This window comes from Leptodactylus fuscus, chromosome 3 (genome assembly GCF_031893055.1).
Source record: "Leptodactylus fuscus isolate aLepFus1 chromosome 3, aLepFus1.hap2, whole genome shotgun sequence".
NCBI classification, from domain to species: domain Eukaryota; kingdom Metazoa; phylum Chordata; class Amphibia; order Anura; family Leptodactylidae; genus Leptodactylus; species Leptodactylus fuscus.
In genome coordinates this window covers 14,594,678-14,621,364 of record NC_134267.1, presented here as the reverse complement: position 1 = coordinate 14,621,364, position 26,687 = coordinate 14,594,678, and the positions used below count along the sequence as shown (strand labels likewise).

Below are 26,687 nucleotides of genomic sequence, written 5' to 3'. Positions count from 1 at the left end.
TGGGGTTTTTTGTTTTTTTTTCTGTTTTTTAATCAAAATTTAATGTAAGTTTCCCAAACTGACTTGTTATAGAGAGAACTATATACTGTACGTTTATATATGGAAGTGTGCACTGAATGAGTGTCAATGTCATGGCCATCATGAACTTTTGTCTAATATTTTTTTTTTTTTTTTATAGTTCTTGGAGAAAAAAAAATTATTTTTTTTTAATATTTCTTTGCCATGCTTTGTTTGCACTGATTAGGATTAATATAGGAATATCTAATTTCTTCCAGACGTCAAAACTGAGCTATTTATTGCTATTTTTTATCGTTTGTGTTGAATTTTGCTTCTAAATAAAGCACTGTTGGTGTAAAACATGAAACACATGGGACCAAAGCTGCATTAATCGATGTGTACATTGCAAAGAAAATCTTATTCACTGTTGCAAAATGTGTGTCATGTGACAGTTTAAAGGGAGACTTCACCTGATTTATGGAAAAAAAAAAAATGTGGAGTTTATTTTATTTTTGGTTTTTTTTTTTCCTTTCCATTGCTTGGAATCCCTTTGGTCCATGGGCCATGTCTGGTATTACAGTTTAGCCTCATTCATTTGAATGCTACAGTAACAGATTACAGCTCATGGATAGAATGGGGAGGAAAAAAAATCGTTTTATTTTTAAAAAAATTTTTTGTATTTTGGTTAACCCCTTTCAATAAAAGAAAAAAATCTGCTACCATTACCACAGTTTCCTTCTTATGAATTCTGTTGTGTCCTGATTATCAGTACAGAGTGTGAAGACTAATATTTTTAATTTTTTTTTATGTTTTCTAGGAGATTTTTTTTTTTTTTTTGTTCCTCCTCTTCCTTGGCTTGAGCAAAAAAGTTGGGATGCCACTGCTAAGTCTGCAGTGAAGACCAGGCAAGATTAGACTGGCCGTACACATTAGATAGCTCTTGGCCAAACAATTTTGTTTTGCTGACTGCTTCCGCCATACACATGCACACTTGGCTCCAGCAATTAGGCATATGCCCTTCTTCTCATTCAGGACATAAGTGACTGCCAGACCCCACCCCAGCAGCTATTTATCTCTCTCATCATTGGTATCCCACTGGGGTGTTTACGGTTTTCAGTCTACTGTTATCTAGTCACAAACTCCTCCCCATTTTCAGTAAGTCCCACCCTAGAGGAGACTGGGATTTATCAGATTTATTTGTGCTGCTTGGCAACTTGCAAATATTGCGTAGAGAAGTAAGTCAACGCCAAATATAGCTAACACCAGCAAATATCTCTGATTATTGGTATCCCAGTGAGGTGTTTTTAATCTACCAAATTTCAGTAAGCCCCGCCCTAGAGGATACTGGGATGTGAGAGTTTAATATGCTGCTTTGCAATTTGTGAATACTACATAGGCAAGAGGAGTAATCCAATGCCGGACACTTCAGCAGTGACGTATCTCCCTTATTATTGGTAGTCTACTGCGTGTTTTCAGTTTACTGTTACCCAGTGACAGACAAGTCCAAATCTCAGTAAGCCCCGCCCTAGAGGATATTGGGATTTATTGAATTTATTTGTGCTGCTTACCAATTTTGTGAATACAGCATAATGTGGCAAGAGAGGTAAGCCAATGACAAGCGCTTCTAATAGCAGCCTATAGAGATGAGCGAATAGTGTTCAAAACTATAGTTTCGAATACCTCGCTCCATAAAAATGAATGGAAGCAGCCGGCGCTTAACCCCTTGCTGTTCGTCCACTTCCATTCATTCCTATGAGATCAAAGTACTCCAAACTATGTTTCGAATACTATTCGAATCAACTCTAGCAGCCTACCTATTGTATCATTGGTATCACACCGGGGCGTTTTCAGCCCGTGTAAGTCCCGCCCTAGAGGATACTGAGATTGATCAGATTTATTTGTTCTACTTATCAACCTGCCAACGTTGCATAACTGAGCAAGTGGAGTAAACCAATGTCAGACACTTCTAGAAGTGGCTTACCTCCTTTATCATTGGTATCCCAATGGCAAACCACTCCAAGGCTTAGTAAGCCCCGCCCTAGAGGATCCCATGATTCATCAGATTTATTTTTGTCTATTACATACTGCAGCTAGACACCCCTAATGCCCCCCATACATATTAGATGGTCAGACGGTCCTGCAAAATTGTACAGTTTGGCCAACATACATCTAATGCGGATGGCTAATTTAAATCATACGGACCCCACTGGAAGATGGAAGGGGAACAAGTAGCAGATTAGCAATTTTTTCTAATTTTTGAATTTTTTTGCCAGTTTGTTTAGGTATAAACTGAATATTTTTATGAACATAAGGTGTTTTGGTTTTTTTTTTAAGGTTTAGTATCCCTTTAAATTGTTAACATGAATCTTTTTACGTTTTACCTTTCATCTCCGCACAGTGGAGGCCATTTTGTTGGTGAAACATTGAAATACATTGGAGTTCTGACCTGGTCAAGGTCCTTTCTGAAGGGAAAAAATTAATGGACGTCCGCATCTGTGTTGACAATGATTTCTTTGGTGTATAGGAAATGATTATCTGTACTCCTGAAGCTAATAAAATGTCTGCCACTGCTATGTTTAAAGTGAAGCTCCGCTCGCCAACTAATTTTTTTATTTTTTTTTTAGTTTTTCAGCTTGTTTTTATATGTGCTTTTTATGTCATTTTTTAATATTTCTCAATAAAACCTGAATATTCCTATAAACTACAGTGCAACTGCAGTGGTTATTCATGGCATAATGGCTAATAATTAATATTCAATGGTTATTAAAGGGGGTTGTTTAATATTTGGGGACCCTTCACTCAAAAAGGGATAGTCAAAAAAAAGCTAAGCCAGAGTAATGATGAGCTGTAAGGTACAATTAAACCTGGCAGCAAGCATTTGAATCCCCTACAGCTCCCCCGCAGGGCAAGTTGAGAATTACAATTTTCTTATCTGTTGGGTCCTCCAGATTCTAATATATTCTGTGGGATAATTGTATCAAATCGGGACACAATTCTAATATCTGTCGGCAGTAGCCAAACTGCTTGTTAACAGTCTCCTAGTAGTAACAGATTTTATTTATTTTTTTAATGTGCTGAAAACAAGCTGAAAAATATATGTAATCAGTATATAAAAAAAAAAATACAAAAATAACACAATTTTCTTGTTCCTGACTACCCAAGAGCGGAGCTTCACTTTCAGCAGCAATAGCATTTCAGGTTACAATCTGCCAAATGGAAAGCCTGCCAAATATTTGTAATTTTTCTTCAAACCTCCCCAATACTATTTCTATCATTAAAGAAGTCAATAAACGACAACGGCTTTACTTCGTGTGTATGTTTTGTTTTTTAATTTTTGTTTTTTTTTCCCTTGTCCTTTAGGTGATGAATCACATTCAGTGTAGGAAAAAAAAATATTTAAGTTTTTTTAAATGTTTAGAAAATTTCAAATTCTAATCGGTTTTGTATGACTATAATGCCATGGTGACTTATATTTTATAATTTTATTTTATTTTTTGTTTGTACCTGCATATCGTGTGATGAATGTAGTGACTAGAAGGATTCTGTAAAGGGCTGCTCACAATCGCATCGCATTGTGCGTTGTGACAGAAAATACAAGTAGTTTTATATAAAATATATAAATCAACCTCAAAGTCATATGTTTTAATATTTGCTCCGTTTTTTGGGGGGGTTTTTTGTTTTGTTTTTTTAATGCTACACTTTTAGGAGTTTGCAGGTCTGCTATTGAGGTCAGGACTCTTTTACACATTTTTCCAATATATATATATATATATATATATATATATATTTTAGCGATTATTATTTTATTTATTTATTTTTGATTTTTTTTTTTTTTGAATTTTTTTTATTTTATTTTTTTTTGCTATTATAATCATTATTTATTTATTTAAGATTTCTGCAGGAGAAAGTTCCATAGTAGATAAGGTCGGATAAAGACATCAGTCCATCAAGTCCAACCTATAACCCTACAGTCCCCTACAGTGTTGATCCAGGGGAAGGCAAAAACCCCATGAGGCTCATGCCAATTGCTCCATTTCAGGGGAAAAATTTCTTCCCGTCTCTAATCTGGCAGTCTGTATAAAAACCCTGGAGAAAGTAAAGTGAATTATTTAACATCTATATCAGGGTAAGATCCAGTTTGGTCCTTGGTTAAAAAAATAAAATGTAAGAAAGTGTCGAAAGTTCAAAATCTTAGGCGGAAATATAACCACTCCACCTGCACAGCCGCCGCCATTGACACACCATACACAATGCCCCACTGTATTATCTGACATAGGTGTTATTTATTCACTCCCCCTTCCCCTATAGCTTAGTATGTACTATCTGTATACAGTCTGTATGGTATCCATAGGCTGCAATAATAGTAATACCGGTAGTATATCTAGCAGAATACCATTTCAGTTATGGTAGTAAACCTGTGCGGAAACATCTGCAGCAGAAGCCTATAGTTTTCATTATTGAATAAAGATCTGCAGTACCAGACACAACCTGTAGACAAGAGGGGCACTGTAAAATAAGATATCAGATTGTTGGGGGGTATTCTGATTCCAGGCACCTCCACTGATCAGCTCCAAAAGCAGACACGGCTCCATACGTTGGGGGAAACCTGGCTCCCACCTCTTAATAATTCTTCTCCTGACTCTTTCCTAATGTCAAATTCGGGAAGAAGGGGCAGGAATGTTAGATATTACTTTCCCAATCCTTCATTCTCAAGAGAGATAAGTTGCCGCTAGAGGTGTCTGTCAGCAGATTCTTTTGCGCTTCCTGTTTAGGACACATGCACATTCAGCCGTACCTAGTGTACATGTGTATGGGAGAGGTGAGGGGGAATAGTGGTCAGCAGAATTACTATATAGAATGCATGTCCAGACTGACTTGCTGGGTTTAGGATATCCTTTTTTCCCTCCCTAACACGTAGGAATAGCCTTAAGAAAGGCTATTCTTCTCCTACCTTTCGTTGTCTTCTCCGCACTGCATTTCAGTAGAAATCCCGGTTTTCTTCAGTATGCAAATGAGTTCTCTCACAGCACTGGGGGCGGTCCTCAGTGCTCAAACAGCACTGGGGGCGGTCCTCAGTGCTCAAACAGCACTGGGGGCGTGCCCAATGCTGCGAGAGAACTCTCCAGCACTGCTTCCATCTTCTTCTGGTATGCCCTCTCCCTGTGTCTTCTTCCATCTTGGGTTTCAATCTTCTAGGCCTCGGGCAGAGCCGACTGTGTAAGCTGCCATTTTCTTGTTGCCCGGGCATGCGCGGACGGCTCTGCCCGAGGCCTAGGAGATTGAAACCCAGGACGGAAGAAGACGCGTGAAGAGGCCGTTCCAGAAGAGGATGGAGGCAGTGCTGGAGAGTTCTCTCGCAGCATTGGGGACACCCCCAGTGCTGCTTGAGTGCTGAGGACCGCCCCCAGTGCTGTGAGAGAACTCATTTGCATACTGAAGAAAACCGGGATTTCTACTGAACGGCGGCGCGGAGAAGACATCTAAAGGTAGGAGAAGAATAGACTTTCTTAGGCTAAGGCCCAACGTTACAGAAACACAGCTTTTTTTTTTTGTTGTTGCAGAATTTGCAGATTTTGCTGCGTTTTTTGAGCCAAAGCCAAGTATAGATGCAAAAGGAATGGGAAATATCTAGGAAGTTCTTACACTTCTTCCTTCTGCTCAATCCACTCCTGGCTTTGACTCAAAAAACCGCAACAAAAAAAAAAAGCTGCATTTCCACAATGTGGGGCCTCGGCCTTAAGGTTATCCAATGATAGGATCACTTTAAAGGAGTTGACCAGGATTTAGAGCAAACTCAGGGGTGACCGGGAGTTCTGTCGTGTAGTTTGTTTCCTCCCACGCCGGAACCTTCCGCGCTGGATATGGAGAAGATCACATGATCGCGGTAACCAATCCAAAGTGGTCGCTGGTAAGGAACCAGTGATGTCATCGGTCCATCTCCATTGATCACTAAGGCGAGTGATTGATAAGGGACTGGACAGCGGGTGCTGGGGAGAGGTAAGTGCTATTTTGGTTTGTTTTATACCTACTCTGGCCACCCCTGAGTTTGCTCTAATTCCTGGACATCACCTTTAAGTGCCCCAATGTCTGATCTCTCCCTGCGGCTCCTGCAGTTACACTTCCATATAAGCTGATGTCCCAGGATATGCCATGGATGTCTAATGGAACGCACCCCTACATGGAGACCGGCCGTCCCTGTGACCCACCTGGTCACTGCTCCGAGTCTGACTCTTCTCTATGAGCCATCTGATTCTGTAAGTACCATAGACATGAGTGGGGGGAGCACCACGCCAAGCAAGGTAGGGGACCCCCATCTATCAGACTTTTATAGCCCGGTCTGAGAAACAGCACCCCTCTTACCCACTGGCTGTGGCAGGAATTGCAGCTTATCACCTATACCACACAGGCCACGCATGTATATGACCGTGTGCGGTGTACAGGTCAGTAAGATAAGCACAGATGCCATACAGATTGGTATCATGTGTCAGCTATGATTTTCATTGACCCATACATTGAAATGAATGGAGCGAGATGCAAATATGGACAGGTACAGGATGGTCGTGAGGCCTAAGCCTAATACGTTTCTCTGACCCCATAGGGCGCTCTAGCAGGTCACCATCTCCTATAATAGGTAAGTACAATAGCTGTGTTCCCGTATTATAGAATAGTACACAATAGCCTGTCTGGATAGATCTTACCCAGCCCCCACTTTTTAGCACAACATTAGCTCTTGATAGATGGGAGTGCGGTTTGCCCGCTGTCATCGCCGTCTCCACGTTACCGGCCAAAGTTCTTTGGGATGACGGCAGTGTAATGATTAACCTGGAGATGATGACAATGACCATATGGGCACAGCGTGTATACGAGGAGGCGGCCCCTTATCTGGTACTTTGGCCGGGGGCCCGTGTGTGTAATGGTCCTGATTGTGATTTCTCGCCGCTCCTCGTATTTACACAATGTGATTCTGCTTTTATTTTATATTTTTAGCTAAAAGCTGAGCCTTGACGCTATCTATCAGCCTGACCGGCCGTGGGACTGAATAAAGGGGTATTCCAGTAGTTACAAGACGGGATAATAGATCGATGGGGTTCTGACTGGGATTGAGATTTCAGAGTCGTTTTTACAAACTGATTTTCGATCGTTTTCCAGCCGATCCCGATCGTGAAATTTTCCCGATCGCTGATTGGGATCCGATCTTTCCTGATTGCTCAACCCTAGTTCTGACCACTGGGATCCTAAGTGGGGTGGGCAGGCCTGTGGCCCTGTATAAATGGAGTGCTGGGTCAATATTATGGGACTATCAGAGATCATGCACGACTTCTGTTAAGCAGTCTCAGAGATAAATGTTCACACGGGGGCAGGGGTGAACCTACCCCTTTCGCCGCCCGAGGCGAACTACAGAAAGCCCCCCCCCCCCCCGGGAGGAGGGGGCGGGGCGTGGTGGAGCGAAGGGGGCGTGGCTTAGCGCCGTTCACAGGCAGAGAGCAGGCACGGAGAAGACCTGCTCTCTGCCTGAGCATGAGGGGAGGCTGCTGGAGCAGTGCTGCTCCAGTGGCCTCCCCAAACCACCGCTCGGTGCTAAGCTAGTCCAGGACAGCTTGTCAGATCAGATCAGTGGGGATCCCGATGGTCAGACATCCGCCAATGAGTCATCCCTTACCCAGTGAATAATGATGAGAATACTACTTTAGGTTGTGGGACCCACGTGGTGTAAAGACCGCAGCAAAAAACACGGCATCTTACAGTCCCTCCAAAGTGTGGGACACTACATGGGGCCTTAGCCATAAATGCAACCTGGCAGGGTTATTGGGGGGGACTAAACCACCCGCAGGTCCTTTATGAATTGAGGGTTTAGTGTCCCAAATCGCTATGTTCACTGATCAACCGTGCAGGCGCCGGGAGCACCAGAGAGGAGACTGACAGACTTCTCTCTAAGTAAGGATAAAAGTGTGTTATATTGAAGGCACGGATGGTTTTACATCAGGGCGATTTGGAACACTAACAACCCCCCGGTCTATACGTTACTGTGGATGATTTAGTGTCCCATATTGACTGGATAGGTTTCCTTTAAAGAGACCCTAAGGATTGTTATAGGGTTAGCTTGTTTAGAACCAATGGAATTATTATTATTTTTTATGTAGATTGTGAGCCCCACATAGAGATCACAATGTACATTTCCCTATCAGTATGTCTTTGGAGTATGGGAGGAAATCCACAAAAACACGGGGAGAACATACAAACTCCTTGCAGATGTTGTCCTTGGCAGGATTCGAACCCAGGACTCCAGTACTGCAAGGCTGCCGTGCTAACCACTGAGCCACAGTCTTGCCCCAATGTGATAATTATTGTTACATCCAAGAAACAGTTAACCATGGGGACGATACATCTGTCCAAATGAGGACTCAAGGGAGATTTTAGGAATTTTCTCTGAGCTGGACTTGGTATAGAATGATCCCATGACCCCTGGGCCCGGCACACTGACTTCTTGTAGGTTACTGATTGATTTTAGCTACTGATTGACGGCTGCCACTAACTTAAAGGGGTTTTCCTATAAAGCTACTCCCTATCCATAAGATGCAGATAAGAGGGGGTCTGACTGCACAGACCCCACTGATCAGGGAATGGGGGGGGGATTTCTTATACCTTGTATGCCAGTACAAAGTATAAATAATGTTGCAAATGTTTGCACAAGTCTTATTGTTTCACTCCTGGTTGTGGTTCGAACCTGCAACAAAAAAACCCGCCATTCCTCAATGTGGTGCCAATGTTGCCCCATAAACATAGTGAACAGATCGGGGTGTATTCACACACCATATGGCATATTTTTGCAATGAATTCTGCAAAAACGGTTGTAAACGGCCGCAGATTTGCAAACTCTTCTGCGGTTAGAAAAGGGGAAGGATGAAGACTGTGACCACAATACTCAACCCAGAGGCCAGAGACCGTACTCAGAAGCCAACGTGGGCCACTGCTGCCACCTACAGGATACTTCAAGTGACTGCAATGAACCATCTCAGAGCTATGGAGCCCCCTGATATGAGTTGGGCTGGATTCACACTTGTATTGAAGTCTCTGTAGGAGACTCGGTCTTAAAATCGGCAGAGAGAAGTCTTGCAAGGACAATTGTTCTCTTTGCTGGTTTCAGTATAAAACCACCGGACCTCATTAAGGTCTATGGGGTCTGCAGGTTTCCACGTGGGCCTGTATGCCTTCATCAAAATGTGCACTAAGATGAAACAAAATTTCGAAATTTGCAATATTTGATGATATTACAGCCCTGTACTTATGGACAATTTGCAGCCTGCTGCACTACGACCCCATCGATGTCACACGAGTACAGATAAACCGCACACCGCTTACAATAGAATTTTTGTTCATTCACTTTGGGTGTGAATAGAGACGAAAATTTCCTATATCTGATTCCCAGCACTAGATAAGCAAGGCTGCGTTCACACGGAGTAACGCGCCGCTCATTCTGACACGTAAACACGTGTCGGAGTGAGCGCTGTAAAACAGAATCCCATTGACTTCAATGGGTGCCATCTTACGCGTGCTACACATTGAAATCAATGGGAGTTTTTTTTTTAACCCAATGTGTAGCACGCGTAAGTCGGCACCCATTGAAGTCAATGGGATTCTGTTTTACAGCGCTCACTCTGACACGTGTTTACGTGTCAGAATGAGCGGCGCGTTACTCCTTGTGAACGCAGCCTAAGGGTGTACTGACATCTCCGGTGCAGAGTCTGTCTAAGGCTGGATTCACACTTGTATTGGAGTCTCTGTAGGAGACTCGGCCTTAAAATCGGCAGAGAGAAGTCTTGCAAGGACAATTGTTCTCTTTGCTGGTTTCAGTATAAAACCACTGGACCTCATTATGGTCTATGGGGTCTGCAGGTTTCTACGTGTAACTGCTTTTAAGAGGATAAGGTCTCTTTGTCTGTCAGGTGCCCATGTAGACCCGATCGCCAGAAACCCAAATGCTAGTGTGAACCTTGTGTAAAATTGTAGATGAAAGTCCTGCAAGCTTGACATTGCATCTAGTGAAGTGATCGTGAAACTACAGATCCCCAACTGATCCCGTTATAGTCCGCCAGGGCTCTCGGTATCCATTGTTATTCAGCATTTGCTGGATCCGTATTCATGTTTATTCTGTTCTTCGATCCTACAAAGTTCCAGAAGAACAGATGGAAATGCGACGTTTGAAAGAATCCTAAAGGAATATATACATATTTTCACAACTTTTTAGGTAGATTTTAATGCCCTTTGGATTCCATTTCCAAGTCTTTGGGAGTCTTTTTGTCCCCTAGGATGTACCTAAGCTGATAGCCCCCCCCCCCCCCCTTCCCATTGGGGTTAACTCAAGGCTGCAAAGGTGTAAGGTACCCGAAGGTCACCCATAGGTCACTGCACCCTGAAAATCCCATACACTGGATGGAGACATGCGGCTGTAGATAACACTCCCTCTGAGTCCAGACAGAGCTGCTCAGTATTTGCATGCCAGAGGGAACGAAGGAATACAATGCAAATCCCTGTAATGTGACAACCTGCCCAGTGTAGTCCTGAATCCTGATATAGGCTCCGATACAACAATGAGGTCCAGGGAACAGGTTTCTCTTTGTGGCCCTCTGGCTCATTCTCTGCCCCTCATTGTTTACAAAGCTGAAAAGGTGTCTGTATACTACAAAGCCAGGTATATACTGATAGGAGGGGCGGGGGGTGGCCAGGCATTCTTATACCTGAGGATCCCGCCCCTACAAAGTAAAATCCTTCATACAAAGGCCTGTACACTTGATCTGTGTGTGTTTGTGTGTATATATATATATATATATATATATATACGGTATATATATATATATATATATATATATATATATATACACATGCCATACACAAACACACAGATCAAGTGTACATATACGTGTGTTTACACACATATATACACACACACACAAACTGTGTGGGCCCCCTGCTTTACGGGTGGCAGCCATATGTAACAGCTGACACTGTCCTCTAACAACCCGGTCGGAGTCAAGCTCCAATTGCGGGTGTTAACCCTAGGGGTTTTATTATATATTGGGGTCCAGATCAGCTCCTTCCATGATCTATTCGGGGGTGCCGCTGCCCCTATTCGTCAGCCCGGGGTCTGACCAGTGACCCCAGGTCTGCCCCATCGCTGTCCCTCCGCATACCTGGTTGATCCTGCCTTGAATGGAGATTGTTATCCTGCACGGGCTGTCAGCCTCCTATACGTTGCAATACACATGTATTGCAATGTATACCTATTGAAGCAGTAATCAGGATATCGCTGCTTCAGTCCTCTATGGGGACAAAAAAAAAAAAAGATGCAAAGAAAAATGTAGTGGCCCCTGCGCAGTATTATCTGCTCCCAAGACCCCCTCCTAGAGTTGGTGCTATTATTATACTCTGGGGTCTCCTAAGAGCCAGGGCTGGTTTTTGACAAAGTGAGGCCCCAAATGTTGAAATATTGTACCTACTACATAATCAGACACTGTTACTTCGATGTGCTGCACTGACTACTGTCATTTACAGGGTTATTCCTAAGGTCTTTAAGGCTGGGGCCCAAGTTGTGAAAACACACAGTGGCAAAAAACGCCACGGTTTACAGTACTTTAAGCAGAAGTACTCTCCGCATGATTTGTGCGGACACCACACGGAAAACACATGAACCCCATTATAATCTATGGGGTCCATGTGGTTTCTCTACTAACCACATTTTTAATGCGTTCTGTATTCCGCTTGGCGGGTTCCCAAGTGGACTCCCCGAACAGAATACCGAATGCAGATGTGAACCAGGCCTGACATCGCAGCAGACTTCCTCCTTCACACTCCGATCTGCTGGATGAGTCACTACATAGGAGGGGGGAGGGGTAGCACAGGAAGCTGCTAAATGCCAAGAATGTGCAATCAGAAATCTGCTAATGGTGTCATTCCCTCTCGATCATTGCTCCAAACAGTAGGGAAAGTATGGGGTCCCCTATGGATGTGGGGGCCCTGGGCAATTTCCCAGTCTGCCCCCCCCCCTTCAACGCCGGCACTGCTCAGACCCCAGAGTATAATAATCAGAGGTCTGCGGGAAGTGATTAAAAAATGCCAAACACTTACACTCACCTTACCTCACCGCTTCTGGGTATCCGGCAGTCTGCAGCGACTCCTCCCCAGCCGTCACTGCCGGGCCTGTGATTGGGCCTCAGTGGTCACATGGGGCGTGATGATGTCATTACGCTAGCTCGCTCTACGTGATCGCTAGGGCCCAATCACAGGAGCAGGACCTCAGTTGAGTATCTGTATTTCTTTATTTTTAATCACTTTAATCTTTTCCGCCGTGTGAACATTCCACGCCGCTTGCCGAGACGGAATACCAATACAGCATCGGCGTTCCATCACGGCATCCCGCTCCTGTGTAGGCCCAAATGAGTGGGCCTACACTGGAGCATGTTTCGAGCCATGCACGCCGTGGCTGATTTATTCCACGGCAAGATAGGGTATGTCGCTTCTTTTTTCTGCTACTAGCTAGGGGGTAAAAAAAGCGAGCAGCTCCCACTGAAGTTAATGGGAGCTGTTTTTGGCAGCGGATTTTGAGCCGGATTCTCAGTGTGAACTAGTCCTAAGACTGCAGTTTCTTTGCACACTGGAAGAGTAGGGGGCGACAGCAGTGGCGTAACTACCGCCATTGCAACAGAGGCAGCTGCCACAGGGCCCCGGACATCAGGGGCCCGGTGACAGCCACTACTGCTGCTATCATTATACTTGGGGGTCTTTTCGGACCCCCGAGTATAATGATTGGCGGACCGGGAGAGGTAAGAAACATAAAAAACACTGTTACTTACCTCTCCATGATCCTGCCAGGCCTCCGTCCTTGTTGTCTGACGTCTCTGACGTCACATGAACCCGGCCTGTGTCCCGGGTCATCCGACATCATTGAAGAAGGACAAGAGCGGCAGCCGAAAGCATAGGAGCCAGGGGACAGGTAAGAAACAGTAGTTTTTTATGTTTTTCTTCCCCCGGGTCTCCGATTATTATACTCTGGTCTCTATACAACAGACCAGATGAATAAATGAAACAACAAAGTGTGAATGCAGACTTAGTCCAGGCATGACGGATAAATCCTGACAGATTTTGAGCACACAGTCAATCTACATGGTATATACAGTATAAACCGTATTTTTCGGACTATAAGACACACTTTTTTTCCCCAAAATTTTTGGGGAAAAGAAGGGTGCGTCTTATAGTCTGAAGGTGGCGCCTGGCATCCGCTGTAATAGAGAGGCGGAAGCCGGCAAGTGATAGACGCCATTACAGGTGCCGGGGCCTGCGACATCGCTGCGCTCCTCTGCCCCGCATGAAGCCAGCAGCGGGAGGAGTGATGGCTATTCCGCTCCTCCGTCCCCCCGCCGCTGGCTTCATGCAGGGGAGAGGATCGTAGCGATGTCTCAGGCCCCGGCGTCTATCCCTCCCCGGCATCCGCCTCTCTAGTACAGCGGATGCCGGGACAGTATCGGTGGCCCCTTCTCCCTCGGGGCCGGTCCCCACCGGCCCCATACCTGTAAAGTTGCAGGCCGGCTCCTGCGCGGCGATATCGCAGGAGCCGACCTGTTCGGGTGACAGCCGGGAGCCTAATGAGGCTCCCCGGCCTGTCACGGCTATATTAGTATTGCGGCTGGTCTCTATGACCAGCCGTAATACTAATAGACAGAATGTCCCATAGACGGCAATACACTTGTATTGCCGTCTATGGGACTTGCGATCAAGCGACCGCAGGTTCAAGCCCCCGGGGGGGAATAAAATAGTAATAAAAAAAAAAAGCTTTAAAAATATGAAATAAAAGTTCTAAATCATCTCCTGTTTTTTTTTCAATACAAGGTGATCTAAGCAATAGATATTCCCCAAAATGGTATAACTAAAAAATACAGCTGGCCCCGCAAAAAAAACGCTCTATGCATCCCCGTACAGCTGCAGGGTCACCTGTCAATGTGGCCTTGCAGCTGTTGCAAAACTACAACTCCCATATATTAAATATTTTATCATTTTTTTGCTTCAAAATTTTTTTTCCCTATTTTCCTCCTCTAAAACCTAGGTGCGTCTTATAGTCCGAAAAATACGGTATCTCATTGCCCAGCCATCATCATCCTCATGCCCACAGACTTTCGATGGACCACCAGTGCCGATCCATTTAAATAGGGGCCACGGGACCCTCATTCTGACAACTGGTGGGGTCCCAGTAAATGGACCCCCAGTAATCAGATACCTGTCACCTATCCCGTGATAAAAATGGAACACCCCTTTAAGGAGCTCTGAGGGCCGCCATATTGGTTACTACTCAACTTTTTAACAAGAATAAATCCGATTTTTGACCACGTGTTTGGCTTTTTACCGTCACCCGCTTCACACCTAGGAACACGTCAGCCGCCAATCTCTCCACTAGCAGCAGTTCCCGTTCTGAGCTCTAGGTGGCGCCGTGACGGGGTCATGTGACCTAAACACAACTTCCCTTCAAAACACCCGCTCTGTACTCGCGCCGCGTCTATCGCTTAGCAACCGGCAGTCGGCCCCGCCCCCTCCTCCGTCGCATTCTGTGTTGATCGCAACAGCCAATCAGCGATTGAAGTGTCAGGAGACGTTAGCCAATCAGCGGGCGAGAAGGGTAAAGGCTGCAGCCAATGGGCAGGCAGGACTCTGGCAAAGCTCTACGTTTAAACGGTTTCTGGGACTCGGCTGCCCGGTCGGGGATTGTCCGGTTATTGGAGTCATGCCGTCCCGGGTGGAGGACTACGAGGTCCTGTTCACTATCGGCTCCGGCTCCTATGGGAAGTGTCAGAAGATCCGGAGGAAAGCGGATGGGAAGGTAAGGGGCTGCGGTACCGCTGCGGTTAGTGACTGTTCACATCACTGACCATAGGTGGCGCTGTGCGGTGACGCGCATGTGGATCACGTGCGGCTCCTGGGCACTTAGCAAAACTGGTGAAGTCGACATAGCAACCAAGTCTCACTTTTTAAAGGGGCTTTGCAGTATGACAGGTGTCAGGCGCTGAGGTGACAGCTGATAGTCAGGAGCTGCCAGGCGGTGCTGACATGGTGTGTGCAAGACTGCCCCCAACTGGAGGTCTGTGGCCTGGGGTACTGCGGGGCCTCCACCGCGTAAGGATGTCTCCCTGCCTATGATTGTGTTCACATGTGTCAGAGGCTTTTCCATCCGCTGATCTTTGCGAGATGACAGACGTGTCCCTTGTCTGTTATTAGATGGACCAATGCTGGTGTGAACGCTGCCTTAGCTGTCACTGAGAAGCCCATGGGGAACTTGTACAAACACCCCCTACTGTCTATAAGTTTCCAAGATGGCAGCCATGGCGTCCTCTGCTGCAGATACAGGATCTGTCACCTGTGCAGTAAACCAAGTATTTGCCGCCAACATACTGCTGTTATGGTGCGTCACCCAAAGGGGGAGCCACATCTCGTATCACATGACCGGCCTGACCTGTCTGTTCTTCATCCAGACTTTGTCATTCGGCAAAACAAAGTGTAAAATCTAAGGATGACCTAAAGGGCGGACAAACTCCTTGCGGATGTTGTTCCTGCAGGATTCGAACCCAGGACTCCAGTCCTGCAAGGCTGCACTGCTAACCACTGAGCCACCATGTTGCCCCATTGTGAATAGACGCTGTACTATTCACAATGGGACAACACGGTGGCTCAGTGGTTAGCAGTGCAGCCTTGCAGTGCTGGAGTCCTGGGTTCGAATCCTGCAGGAACAACATCCGCAAGGAGTTTGTATGTTCTCCTCGTGTTTGCAGGGATTTCCTCCCATTCTACAAAGACAAACTGATAGGAGAAAAAAAATCTATAGCGTCTATTGCCTTCTATGGCGGGAACAAGCGTCTGTTCATTATATGGAGCCGGTGTTGGATTGCACAGATGTTCTGTCAGCTGTCACAGGCGGCAAATGCAGCGACAGCCCTGACATGTGTCCGTGTATGTCAGCCGGCTGGTCAGTCTACACCTCTACCGCTGCACAATCTCTTCTGCCTACTTACCCCACCTCGTGCAGTGAGGCCAGCAGGAAAATCTCACAGATAATGGCCGCACTTACCCAATACCGGATAATACTGTACATGGCGGTGCAGGACGCTAACAGGCCCCACTGCAAGATATGACCGAAAAAGCTCAGGTGCAAAATGCTAAAAAAACCGCACTTGCACCCCCACAATACGTGAGAGGGGGATGCACACAGATAAAACTTATACATGGCGCTGTCACGTGATAATGAAGCCGGCAGGGCATCGTATTCTCGTGGCCGTGCATGTCGTGCGACCAGATCTAACGGCGGACGGCTCACGTTTAGAGAATGCCGCCAATCAATATATTCTCTAATTAAAGCAATAAATCCCTTATTTTGTAGGTTCTTGTGTGGAAAGAGCTGGACTACGGCACCATGAGCGAGTCCGAGAAGCAGATGCTGGTGTCTGAAGTGAACCTGTTACGGGAACTTAAACACCCCAATATCGTGCGCTACTACGACCGCATAATAGACCGCACCAACACCACGCTGTACATAGTGATGGAGTACTGTGAGGGCGGAGACCTGGCCAGCCTGATCTCTAAGTGCACCAAGGACAGGTAGGTGCCCATTCACTTCCATAATCCTGTCTACTGTACCCCTGGCTGAGGAATCCAGATGGATTGGGGGGGGGGAGGGGTGTCAGCTCACGTATCAGACCTTTATGGTGCGTCCTGTGGATCTGCCGTTAATATCTCACCTGGAAATCACATTCACTTTCTTACGTTCATCTCTCTTGTTCCCCTCAGGCAGTATTTAGAAGAGGACTTCATACTGCGGGTCTTCGTCCAACTTGCTTTAGCCCTGAAGGATTGCCACAAAAGGAGCGACGGCGGTCATACCGTTCTCCACCGGGACCTAAAACCTGCCAACATATTCCTCGATGCCAAGAAGAATGTGAAACTTGGCGACTTTGGTTTGGCCAGGATCCTGCACCATGACACTAGTTTTGCCAAGACGTTTGTTGGCACTCCCTATTACATGTCTCCGGTAAGTACCTGCAGCGGCTTTATCTACATCAGATGTATCGCCGTGCTCAGAAATGACTCGTTATATGATAACGTGCAACTGGGGTTACAGTTACTAGTTCACACAGAGTTTTTTGCAAGCATATTTCGACGCGAAATTTGCCTGCAAAAATGGCTGCCACTGATTTCAATGGGAGCTGCTCGCTTTTTTAAAAAAAATTTCCGCTAGCTAGTAGCGGAAAAAAGAAGCGACACGCCCTATCTTACCACCGATTCTGCGGCTGTGGTGTCTGCAGCTCATGCACTCTCCTGTTTAGGCCCATTCACTCGGGATGCTGCAAACGAATGCCCATACACTGCATCAGCATCCCGTCGCGGCTAGCCGCGTGGAAGTTTGCACGGCAGAAACCACTTTCCGACGTGTGAACATATTGTTACTGATTTTAAGGGGTTTTCACCCACGAATATAATATAATCCTATATAAATTTGTAGACAAAAGTTTAACTTTTTTTGTAATTATAAATGTAAAAATTTTTAGTTTTTTTTTTTTTTTTTTTTAAAGATTTTTCCCTAACCATCTTAGTGGGGACTTCTGTTGTCTTGATTTGCTGCCAATGGACGTGACCATAAATGCAGGAACTTTCTATAGTCTGATACTTGTCCAAAACCCAGCCATGGGTCTTTATTGTGGACAGGTTATCAGGAGGACACTACATGTATGAGAAGAGAACCCGACCACAATAAGGACATCATGGCTGGTTATCAGGAGGACACTACATGTATGAGAAGATAACCTGACCACAATAAGGACATCATGGCTGGTTATAAGGAGGACACTACATGTATGAGAAGATAACCCGACCACAATAAGGACATCATGGCTGGTTATCAGGAGGACACTACATGTATGAGAAGATAACCTGACCACAATAAGGACATCATGGTTGTGTTTCTGACTAGTCCCAGTCCATATAAAGTTTCTGTATACATGATCGTTTCCATTGGCAACAGGGGAATAACTAAGCTTTTCACTGGAGCCCCCCCTTTCCCCACATAGTGTAACGCCTCCTATACTGATACACATGGTATATTGCCCCCCCATATAATATACTGTCCCAGACCATAGAAAGTTCCTGCATTTGTTATCACTAGAGATGAGCGAACGCTATTCCAAACAGCTGTTTCGAATAGCACGCTCCCATAGAAATGAATGGAAGCAGCCGGCACACAGACTTTGCCGGCGGCCAGCCGCTTAACCCCCCCCCCCCCCCCCCCCCCATGTGCCGGCTACGTCCATTCATTTCTATGGGAGCGTGCTATTCGAAACAGCTGTTTGGAATAGCGTTCGCTCCTCTCTAGTTATCACATCTATTGGCCACCAATCAAGACAGATGTCACCACTAAGATGGTTACAGAATCTTTAAAACTTTGCAAATTTGTAGCTGAAAAAAAAAGTTTAACTTTTAATAGTCTACCATATGGTCGTGTTCATGGGGGAAACCCCTTTAAATTTCACTGCAGCGCAGAAAGCAAAGTTATAGATTGAATGTTCTGGCAGAATTTGGGATCTTTGCGCTTTCAGCGCTCCTATCCTGTGGTTCCCTCATCGTCTGCTACACTCGTATTATGTGAGTTCTGATTCACCAGTCATCAGGTCTGGTCTAGGGATCCGTGTCCTGGCTCTGGTCTAGGGATCCGTGTCCTGGCTCTGGTCTAGGGGTCCGTGTCCTGGCTCTGGTCTAGGGGTCCGTGTCCTGGCTCTGGTCTAGGGGTCCGTGTCCTGGCTCTGGTCTAGGGGTCCGTGTCCTGGCTCTGGTCTAGGGGTCCGTGTCCTGGCTCTGGTCTAGGGGTCCGTGTCCTGGCTCTGGTCTAGGGATCCGTGTCCTGGCTCTGGTCTAGGGATCCGTGTCCTGGCTCTGGTCTAGGGATCCGTGTCCTGGCTCTGGTCTAGGGATCCGTGTCCTGGCTCTGGTCTAGGGATCCGTGTCCTGGCTCTGGTCTAGGGATCCGTGTCCTGGCTCTGGTCTAGGGATCCGTGTCCTGGCTCTGGTCTAGGGATCCGTGTCCTGGCTCTGGTCTAGGGATCCGTGTCCTGGCTCTGGTCTAGGGATCCGTGTCCTGGCTCTGGTCTAGGGATCCGTGTCCTGGCTCTGGTCTAGGGATCCGTGTCCTGGCTCTGGTCTAGGGATCCGTGTCCTGGCTCTGGTCTAGGGATCCGTGTCCTGGCTCTGGTCTAGGGATCCGTGTCCTGGCTCTGGTCTAGGGATCCGTGTCCTGGCTCCTTGTAAAGCAGGAGGACGTTCCTCGGGGTGTATGTAGAGTCGGGGTTCGGCTGCTGATGGATCTTCTTGCACCTTTGTTGTCTAGGAGCAGATGAACAGAATGTCCTACAATGAGAAGTCTGATATCTGGTCCCTGGGCTGCCTTCTGTATGAACTGTGCGCTCTCTCGTAAGTACTGCAGCCTCTGCTTTTTGGGAACTGTGTCCATTTTACTGCATATCAATACATGGGTTGTTCCACAGGTAAAGGATCTGATCTCAGTGAGAACCCCCCTCCCCCTTAGGCCCTTAGAATAGGTCCTCCATATTAGATTAGTGAGGGTCTACTCCTGGCACCTCCCCTGATCAGCCAATTGAGGCCTTCAGCCTCTCCCATGTCTACTTTATAGCAGATTTGAGTTGCCGTAGCTCAGTCCCATCGATGTCAGTCTGTGTCTGGATGATCCCGACACGTTTTCTTCTTTCTCTCTCTCTCTCCAGGCCGCCATTTACTGCTTATAACCAAAAGGAATTGGCTGAAAAGATTAGGATAGGAAAATTTCGGCAAATCCCCTATCGATATTCCGAGGACCTGAACCTGATCCTTACAAAAATGCTAAATCTTAAGGTAAGTGTCTGCCATATTGTGATGTGAAGACGATTCCGTAATAAACTTCTTTGTATACACAGTAAATGGGCAATTCCTATGTGGAGGTCCGTGTCCTGGGGGTCTAGTCACCTCTGAAGGGGAAGCGATTTCTGCTGAGACATGGACAGCTGTTCAGCTATAGACATCCCGACTAATGTGGCCGTGTAGGGGAATCCATAAAGCAGTGGTGGGCTCCTGTACTTGGCTATGTACGCTTGAATTATTGGGGTTTCTTCCATTCTAGAGGGGTCATAACTAATCCAGCCAGTAGGTGGCAGTGTCAGACATGGAATGACTTCTTGCTGATTTGGCAGTAGTACCCGGGCACCCGTGCGGAGTACTGTAGGGGAGAACATGTGGCTGAGCTGTCTATGAGCAGCGCCATTACTGGTCTTCATGTGGCGGCAACTTTAAAGGGATTGTCCATGTTTTTCTTTCTTTATACATGGCCTATCCTTGGGCTGTAAATATTTGATCGTAGAGGGACCCATAGGTGGCCCTGCGTGTTTGGAGGTGCCCTGGATAGTGGCCGAGTAGTTATTACAGCTACAATAGAAGTCACTATTAAAGGGATCCTATCATTGGATACCCTTTTTTTTGTCCCTAACACATAGGAATAGGTTGTCCCTAACACAAAAGCTATTCTTCTCCTACCTTTAGATGTCTTCTCTGCGCCGCCGTACCGTAGAAATCCGGGTTTTCTTCTGTATGCAAATTAGTTCTCTCGCAGCACTGGGGGCGTCCCCAATGCTGCGAGAGAACTCTCCAGCGCCACCTCCATCTTCTTCTGTAACGCTTTCTCCCTGTGTCTTCTTCCGTCCTGGGTTTCAATCTTCTAGCTGACTGTGCATGCCCAGGCCACAAGAAAATGGCCGCTTACACAGTAAGCTGGTGTAAGCGGCCATTTTCTTGTGGCCCGAGCATGCTCAGTCAGCTCTGCCACTCCATTAATTTCAGTGGGAACCAAAGTCAGAGTTTATTCTCTCCAGTATCTTGTAGTGCAGCCGCGTTCACCTCTGACCAGCGCTCCTTTCAAACTGGGGTCCAAAACTCCCCAATTTCTGTGATGACCGGATGGTTGTGTGTCTTGTTAGATATTCATTCTTCTTAAAGGATTACTTGCGACCCTCCATTGAGGAGATATTGCAGCACTCCCTACTAGCGGATTGGGTTGTAGAAGAACAAAACCGGATCTCTGAGAGGCGCGTTCGTCGATCTGCAGAACAAGAACGGCTTCCCCAGCCAGATCCGGTCCAGACTGAGCTACGGCTGAAGGAACAGCAGCTGCTGGCCCGGGAGAAGGCCTTAAAGGAGCGGGAGGAACGGCTAGAGCGTAAGTTCATTCTGCCATATTGTGGTCTGGATACCGCCCCCTCCTGTAGGTCTGTCCTTGGCTAGAAAACGCACGGCTCAAAAACCGGACCGGATCCTTTACTGGGCTTCACTGCAGACCTCGTATGTGTGCAAATGTCTATCCAGAACACGGATTGCAAACAGTTAAACCAGTTTGGCATCATTTGGGTTACGGGGAATTGTTTTTAGCGCCCTTCCCCCCCCCCCCCCCCCCCCTCACATGTGTAAATACTCCAGTTATAAGCTCGTATTGGGAGCAGTGTTTGCTCTTGTTTTATTAACCCTTTCTAATTGTTTTTCTTTTTAATTAAATTTAGAACGAGAAAGGGAACTTTGTGTACGGGAGAGACTGGCAGAAGACAAGCTGTCCAGGTAAGACTGTCTCTGTAGTTAGGGCGGATTCACACCTGCGCTCGGTCTCCGCTTTGTGGGTTTCCGTCTTCTGCCCGAGATACCCTGACAGGAGATGGAAACCTGGCAGTCAGTGTCCGCCCGTGAGCATCTTCTGGTCTCCGTGGCAAAACAGTTTTATATTTTTTTTAACCAGAGAAAAAGTCCTGCATGTCCGACTTTGTGTCCGGTTAAAAAAAAAAAAAAAGTTTTGCCGCAGAGACCAGAAGACGCTCACGGGCGGACACTTTGCAAATTCATTCAAATGAATGGGTTTGAAAACTGACCGCCAGGTTTCCGTCTCCTGTCCAGTTTCTCGGGCAGAAGATGGAAACCTGCAAGCGGTTATGCAGGGAGTAGTCAGAGTGGTCGCTGCACCAGATCTGTAAACTTACTGCACCCAGGCCCCCCATTGCACCAGTTTTTACATTTCGAAGGTCCCTATTGAGGGGCAGAAGTCTTCTCCTAGGGTGGCTCGCTGACTCTGGGTCACATGACTGACCCCATTCTGCTACTTGTATGCTGAGTAGATTGGAGTTAGTCATGTGATCTAGAGTCGGAGTGTCACCCATGGAGGCAGAGTGAGACCTTTGGCACCCTGCAGTATGTTGCGCTTACTGATGTGGTGCATTGAGTACACTGACTGATGTTATTCCCCCCATAACCCTGTTAATATCTAAATGAGAAGGGCTCCTGTATATGGATTAAACAAGGATGAGGAAGGGGTGCAGTGTTAACCTTCTTAAAGGAGTTGTCTGACCCAAATAGAAGTTTCATATTAATGATCTAGGTCTGACACCCGGTCCTTGCACAGATCTCCCTTCTAGCAGTCCCGATGTTGATAGTGGACAGGCGGTAAGTGCAATGCTGCAGTTTACCAGAACCCCTGTTATACAGTGAAGAGGCTGCAATGCCGCTTCTATTACTTGTATAGGATTGGTTCTGCACGTGTCTTCCAGGGAAGCTGCTAGAACAACTGATCTGTGTGGGTGCAGGTGTCTGACGCTGATAGATCATACTCGTGGCCTCTTGTATTGTGACCTGCTGCACCAGTCCTTGGGTCCCCCTTGTTCTTGCTGCCTACTCTGGGCATTGAAATGTTACCGCCATAGCGAGTATGTTGTGACATAATTGCTGGAGAACTAAGGGGAGACCCTTGGAGGACCCTACTGAACTGAGCGCTACTACATGTAAGCCTGGGGATAGTGAAGGCCATGGGTGGATGCTGCAGTCTGTGGGGGTAAGAGACCCTTGTACTTCACACATGGGGGACAATCCTGCTGGGCCTTGTCATCAACTGTCAGTATTGCTTCCCCGTTCTAACTGCTACATGCTTCAGTGCTCTGAGATACCACTAGGGGGCGCTTGTTACATTCTGTATATGCACTTGTATAGTTCTTGTGAGCTGCGTAGTGTTTGCTTTGCGCTCCTTGCTGCTGCAGTGACTATACTATGGGTGTCTGAGGCGTTTTGTGCACTGCAACAAATTTGCAAACCAGTATTGCCGAAACTACCCATGTTGTGTACGTCACAGAATTACATATGGGCGATTTGGTTTTTTTACCTGCCGCTCCTTTTTTATCTTTTCAGGGCCGAGAACTTAATGAGAAACGTCAATCTCCTTAAGGAGCAGCGGTTCTACGGCAACGGTCTGGAGACTGGGCTAGGTATGAGAGCCAACAGGAGGCCCCTAGAAGCGTTGGTAGACTGGCAGAACTGCCCGCTGTAGGCTCTCCTTTTTAATCTTGTATATTATGTGCGCTCCGGCGGCCATGTCTTATGTGTATACTGTTCAATAAATTATTTTTGTAGAATGGGGGAGGAATAAAAGGCAGTTGCAGAATTTTACGTTCATTGCTTCTGATCTCCGGTGTGACATGACTTAGTGCTATTAATAATGAGGCTGGAAAAACCTGTAATCCCACTAATGTGGATCCAGACGAGGCCGAATACCCCATTTACGGGGGAAAAATATTCCATCCTGGCTCCAAATCTAGCAATCTATATAGTACACCTCCATCTCTAGTAATCTAGTACACCCACGTTATAGGTATAGGGATGATCGGTACTACAGCGGTTAAGAAGCCTATAGACCTATTGGTGTAATGCAGGGGTAGCGAACCTTCGGCTCTCCAGCTGCTGTGAAACTACAACTCCCAGCATGCTCCATTCACTTCCATGGGAGTTCCCAGAACAGCAGAGCCAGTATGCATGCTGGGAGTTGTAGTTTTGTAACAGCTGGAGAGCCGGACGTTTCCTACCCCTGGTGTAATGTGTGCCCGATAAAGAAGTCTAGCGTGTCTTGTGCCATACTTACACGTCATTACATGATCCTGGTGTGTACAAATACTTGCCGAAGTAGCAATAAAGCACAAAAAAACTAAGATGTGTAAAGTGATACAGGCTAAGGACACACTGGATGTAGGACGCCACCTTACGCTGTGATAGATCTAGTGGTGGTTTAAGGGGTTACGTGGGGGGAAATAAAGTCGATTAAGCCTATTTGTCAATACATACCCTGGTTATTGCCCCTCTCCCCCACCATTGTCCCAGTAGGGGTCTACAAGGTGTTCTAGTGCCGGCGCCCTGGTGGTCCCTACTGGTATGACTATAGAGAGGACGTCTCCATCTACCATGTGACCACTATGGCCACGTACACGCCCGCTATGGGTAATGACTGTAGATGGAGATATCATCTCTGTAGTCAAGTAACCCAAGATGGGTGAGAGCAGCATTGTTGGTGCGGGACAGGGGTATATGGTAAGCAATAGGTATTCTATTAGTGTATGGACATCAGTTGGGGCAGTGCTTAAGGGCCCCTTCACACGGCGTAGTGTGCCACTCCTGTAGACACGTATACATGTGTCCAAGCGCGGTGCTACAAAACAGAGCCCATTGATTTCAATGGGAAGCGCGCGTATATGCCGATATCCGTGCGCTTCCCATTGAAATCAATGGGCTCTGTTTTGAAGCGCCACGCTCGGATGCGTGTCTAAAGGAGCAGCACGCTTACGCCATGTAAAGGGGCCCTAAAGGAGCGGGTGTTTCTTAGCCCATACCAGGCCAGAATGTCTTGACCTTGACACTCACCTCCTCCCTCCTTTCCACAGATCCTTTGGACCGATCGTCTTCTATACATAGCAAGAAGAACGTCCACTTTGGTAGCGAAAGCAAAGAGAACCGTAATGGCAGCAAATATCCCCCCGCCCAAGAAAAGTGCACAGAGCTGAAGCAGCGGCTGCAGGCGGCCAACGTGCGAGCGCAGGCGCTGTGCGAACTGGAGAAGAACTTCCAACTGAAAAGCCGCCAACTGCTGGGAATGCGCTGATGACATCACGGCACGCCGGCACTAATGGCTGGTTACGGGACCATCTCACACACATGCGATGCCTAAGTTATTTTAGAGATTTAATATATACAGTAGCCAGTCTGTACTGCGGTCTGCAGGGCGGGTGTATGGTTTGCAGTGGGGGCGCTTTCTGTAGTGGATACAGAATTTCTCTGCTTTTTATAATATTTGTTTTCTAAGTTCCCCAAATTCCAGTTTTCTTACGAGTTGCCGCCTTAAGTGGCTCTTACCACATTGGTAATGATTCCTGGAGACCCTGAAACACGCGAGTGCCTTATGGATACGGTTTTATGAATGGGGCGTTCGTCTTGTGTGTCATTGTTGTCACTAGATTTGTGTATGTTGTTAAGGTTGGTCCTTTTACTGTGAAAGAATATTGGTTTAACCCCTTTTTCACCAGAGTCCGTTTTCTTCCAGCGTCGTCTAGTTACACGTGGGGGAGGGGGTGGGATATACACAAACGTCACTGGGGGCAGTGGCGGTGTCAAAAAACAACTGATACTCTCCTATACTATGAATTCAGCGCACTGTCAGCGGTATATAAAGCCGCATGTGCCCGAGGTCCTCTTTAAGTGATGGCGTATCCTAGTCATAGACCTTATTCTGAGATCAAATGCCTTTAAGGGGGCGTCTATGTATTGCCGCAATAGTGTGGACTCCCGCAAGTTTAATACTGCGCCACTGCTGCCGTCACCATCATTGGGAGACCATAATCTTATCACCGAGTATTCTGCTGACGGGATCCAGGGATCATTGTAACCTGTCTGGATATGGCAGCGCCACCACAGGGGTAAGTGTGAATTACATGCTACCTAGTGAGTCCTATACAAGGGCCGCAAGTTATGAAGCGTGTCCAAGTTTTGCCCGTATTTGCAGCACATACAAGTGTAAGGGAGATCCGTGCAAAAGATGAGAGAATTAGGATTCGCCCAGGCACCGTTCAGCGTCTGTCGTCAAAACTGCGCAGTGTTGATTGTGTTTATTTGGAGGTCATTAGAATCTCAGTAGTGCAGCCTCAGGCTTTGGGTCTGTATCACAGTCTGCTGGCTGGGTGACATTTCAGGACACGGTGACACAACGCTTATCTTTACTGCCTGAAGGGACATTGATCGGTTCTTCTTGTATCACACCGTACGAGGTCGGCGCCCTGGTCATGTCCGAGATTAGATAGAATTTATTATCGCAGATACAAGGCCTCATCCTGCAGAGTGTCAAGATTTACAGAAGCCTCAATCTTACATAAATGCCCCTTTACTGGCAACAGGATTGGAATTTTGGAAAGCCCCTTTAAGACCTGATAAAGGTGAGATTGAGGCATTTTTTGGCTCCAAGGGGAGGACGAGCAAACCTTTATTATAGTCCATGGCCGAATTGTCAGGTGTAAAGCACGGGATGATACTGATGATTTACACCACATTTTTATGTTAATATATTTTTCAAGAATTTTATTTTTCATTTTTCTGGTCATTGTTCTAAATCCTTCAATTGGTATTCTGGCCACTAAGCCTAAGAACAGACAGACACTTTTCTTCGCAGCATTCACCTCAATTACATCACAGTAGGATTACAATAGAAGATAACGCCTCTATAGCTAACACCACTGAGCTATCACTACTGAGTATAGATGATGTCACAGCTTAGCTCCTCC

At 46.5% G+C, this 26,687-nt stretch overlaps 1 protein-coding gene across 1 annotated transcript; it reads left to right on the top strand.

Moving 5' to 3' along the window:
* The first annotated feature begins 14,763 nt into the window (after positions 1-14,763).
* Positions 14,764-25,032, top strand: NEK2 (NIMA related kinase 2). The gene is made up of 9 exons (XM_075266489.1): positions 14,764-14,860; positions 16,412-16,629; positions 16,819-17,059; positions 19,406-19,488; positions 19,800-19,926; positions 21,061-21,280; positions 21,618-21,672; positions 23,281-23,357; positions 24,801-25,032. The coding sequence occupies exons 1-9, from the start codon at positions 14,765-14,767 to the stop codon at positions 25,016-25,018; spliced, it is 1,335 nt and encodes a 444-aa protein (XP_075122590.1). The 5' UTR covers position 14,764; the 3' UTR covers positions 25,019-25,032.
* Positions 25,033-26,687: the final 1,655 nt, after the last annotated feature.

Coding starts and splice junctions, on each gene's coding strand:
- NEK2 (XM_075266489.1), top strand. CDS start 14,765: ATGCCGTCCCGGGTGGAGGACTACGAGGTCCTGTTCACTATCGGCTCC. Junction 14,861..16,411: donor GGAGGAAAGCGGATGGGAAG/GTAAGGGGCTGC, acceptor CTTATTTTGTAG/GTTCTTGTGTGGAAAGAGCT. Junction 16,630..16,818: donor TCTAAGTGCACCAAGGACAG/GTAGGTGCCCAT, acceptor TGTTCCCCTCAG/GCAGTATTTAGAAGAGGACT.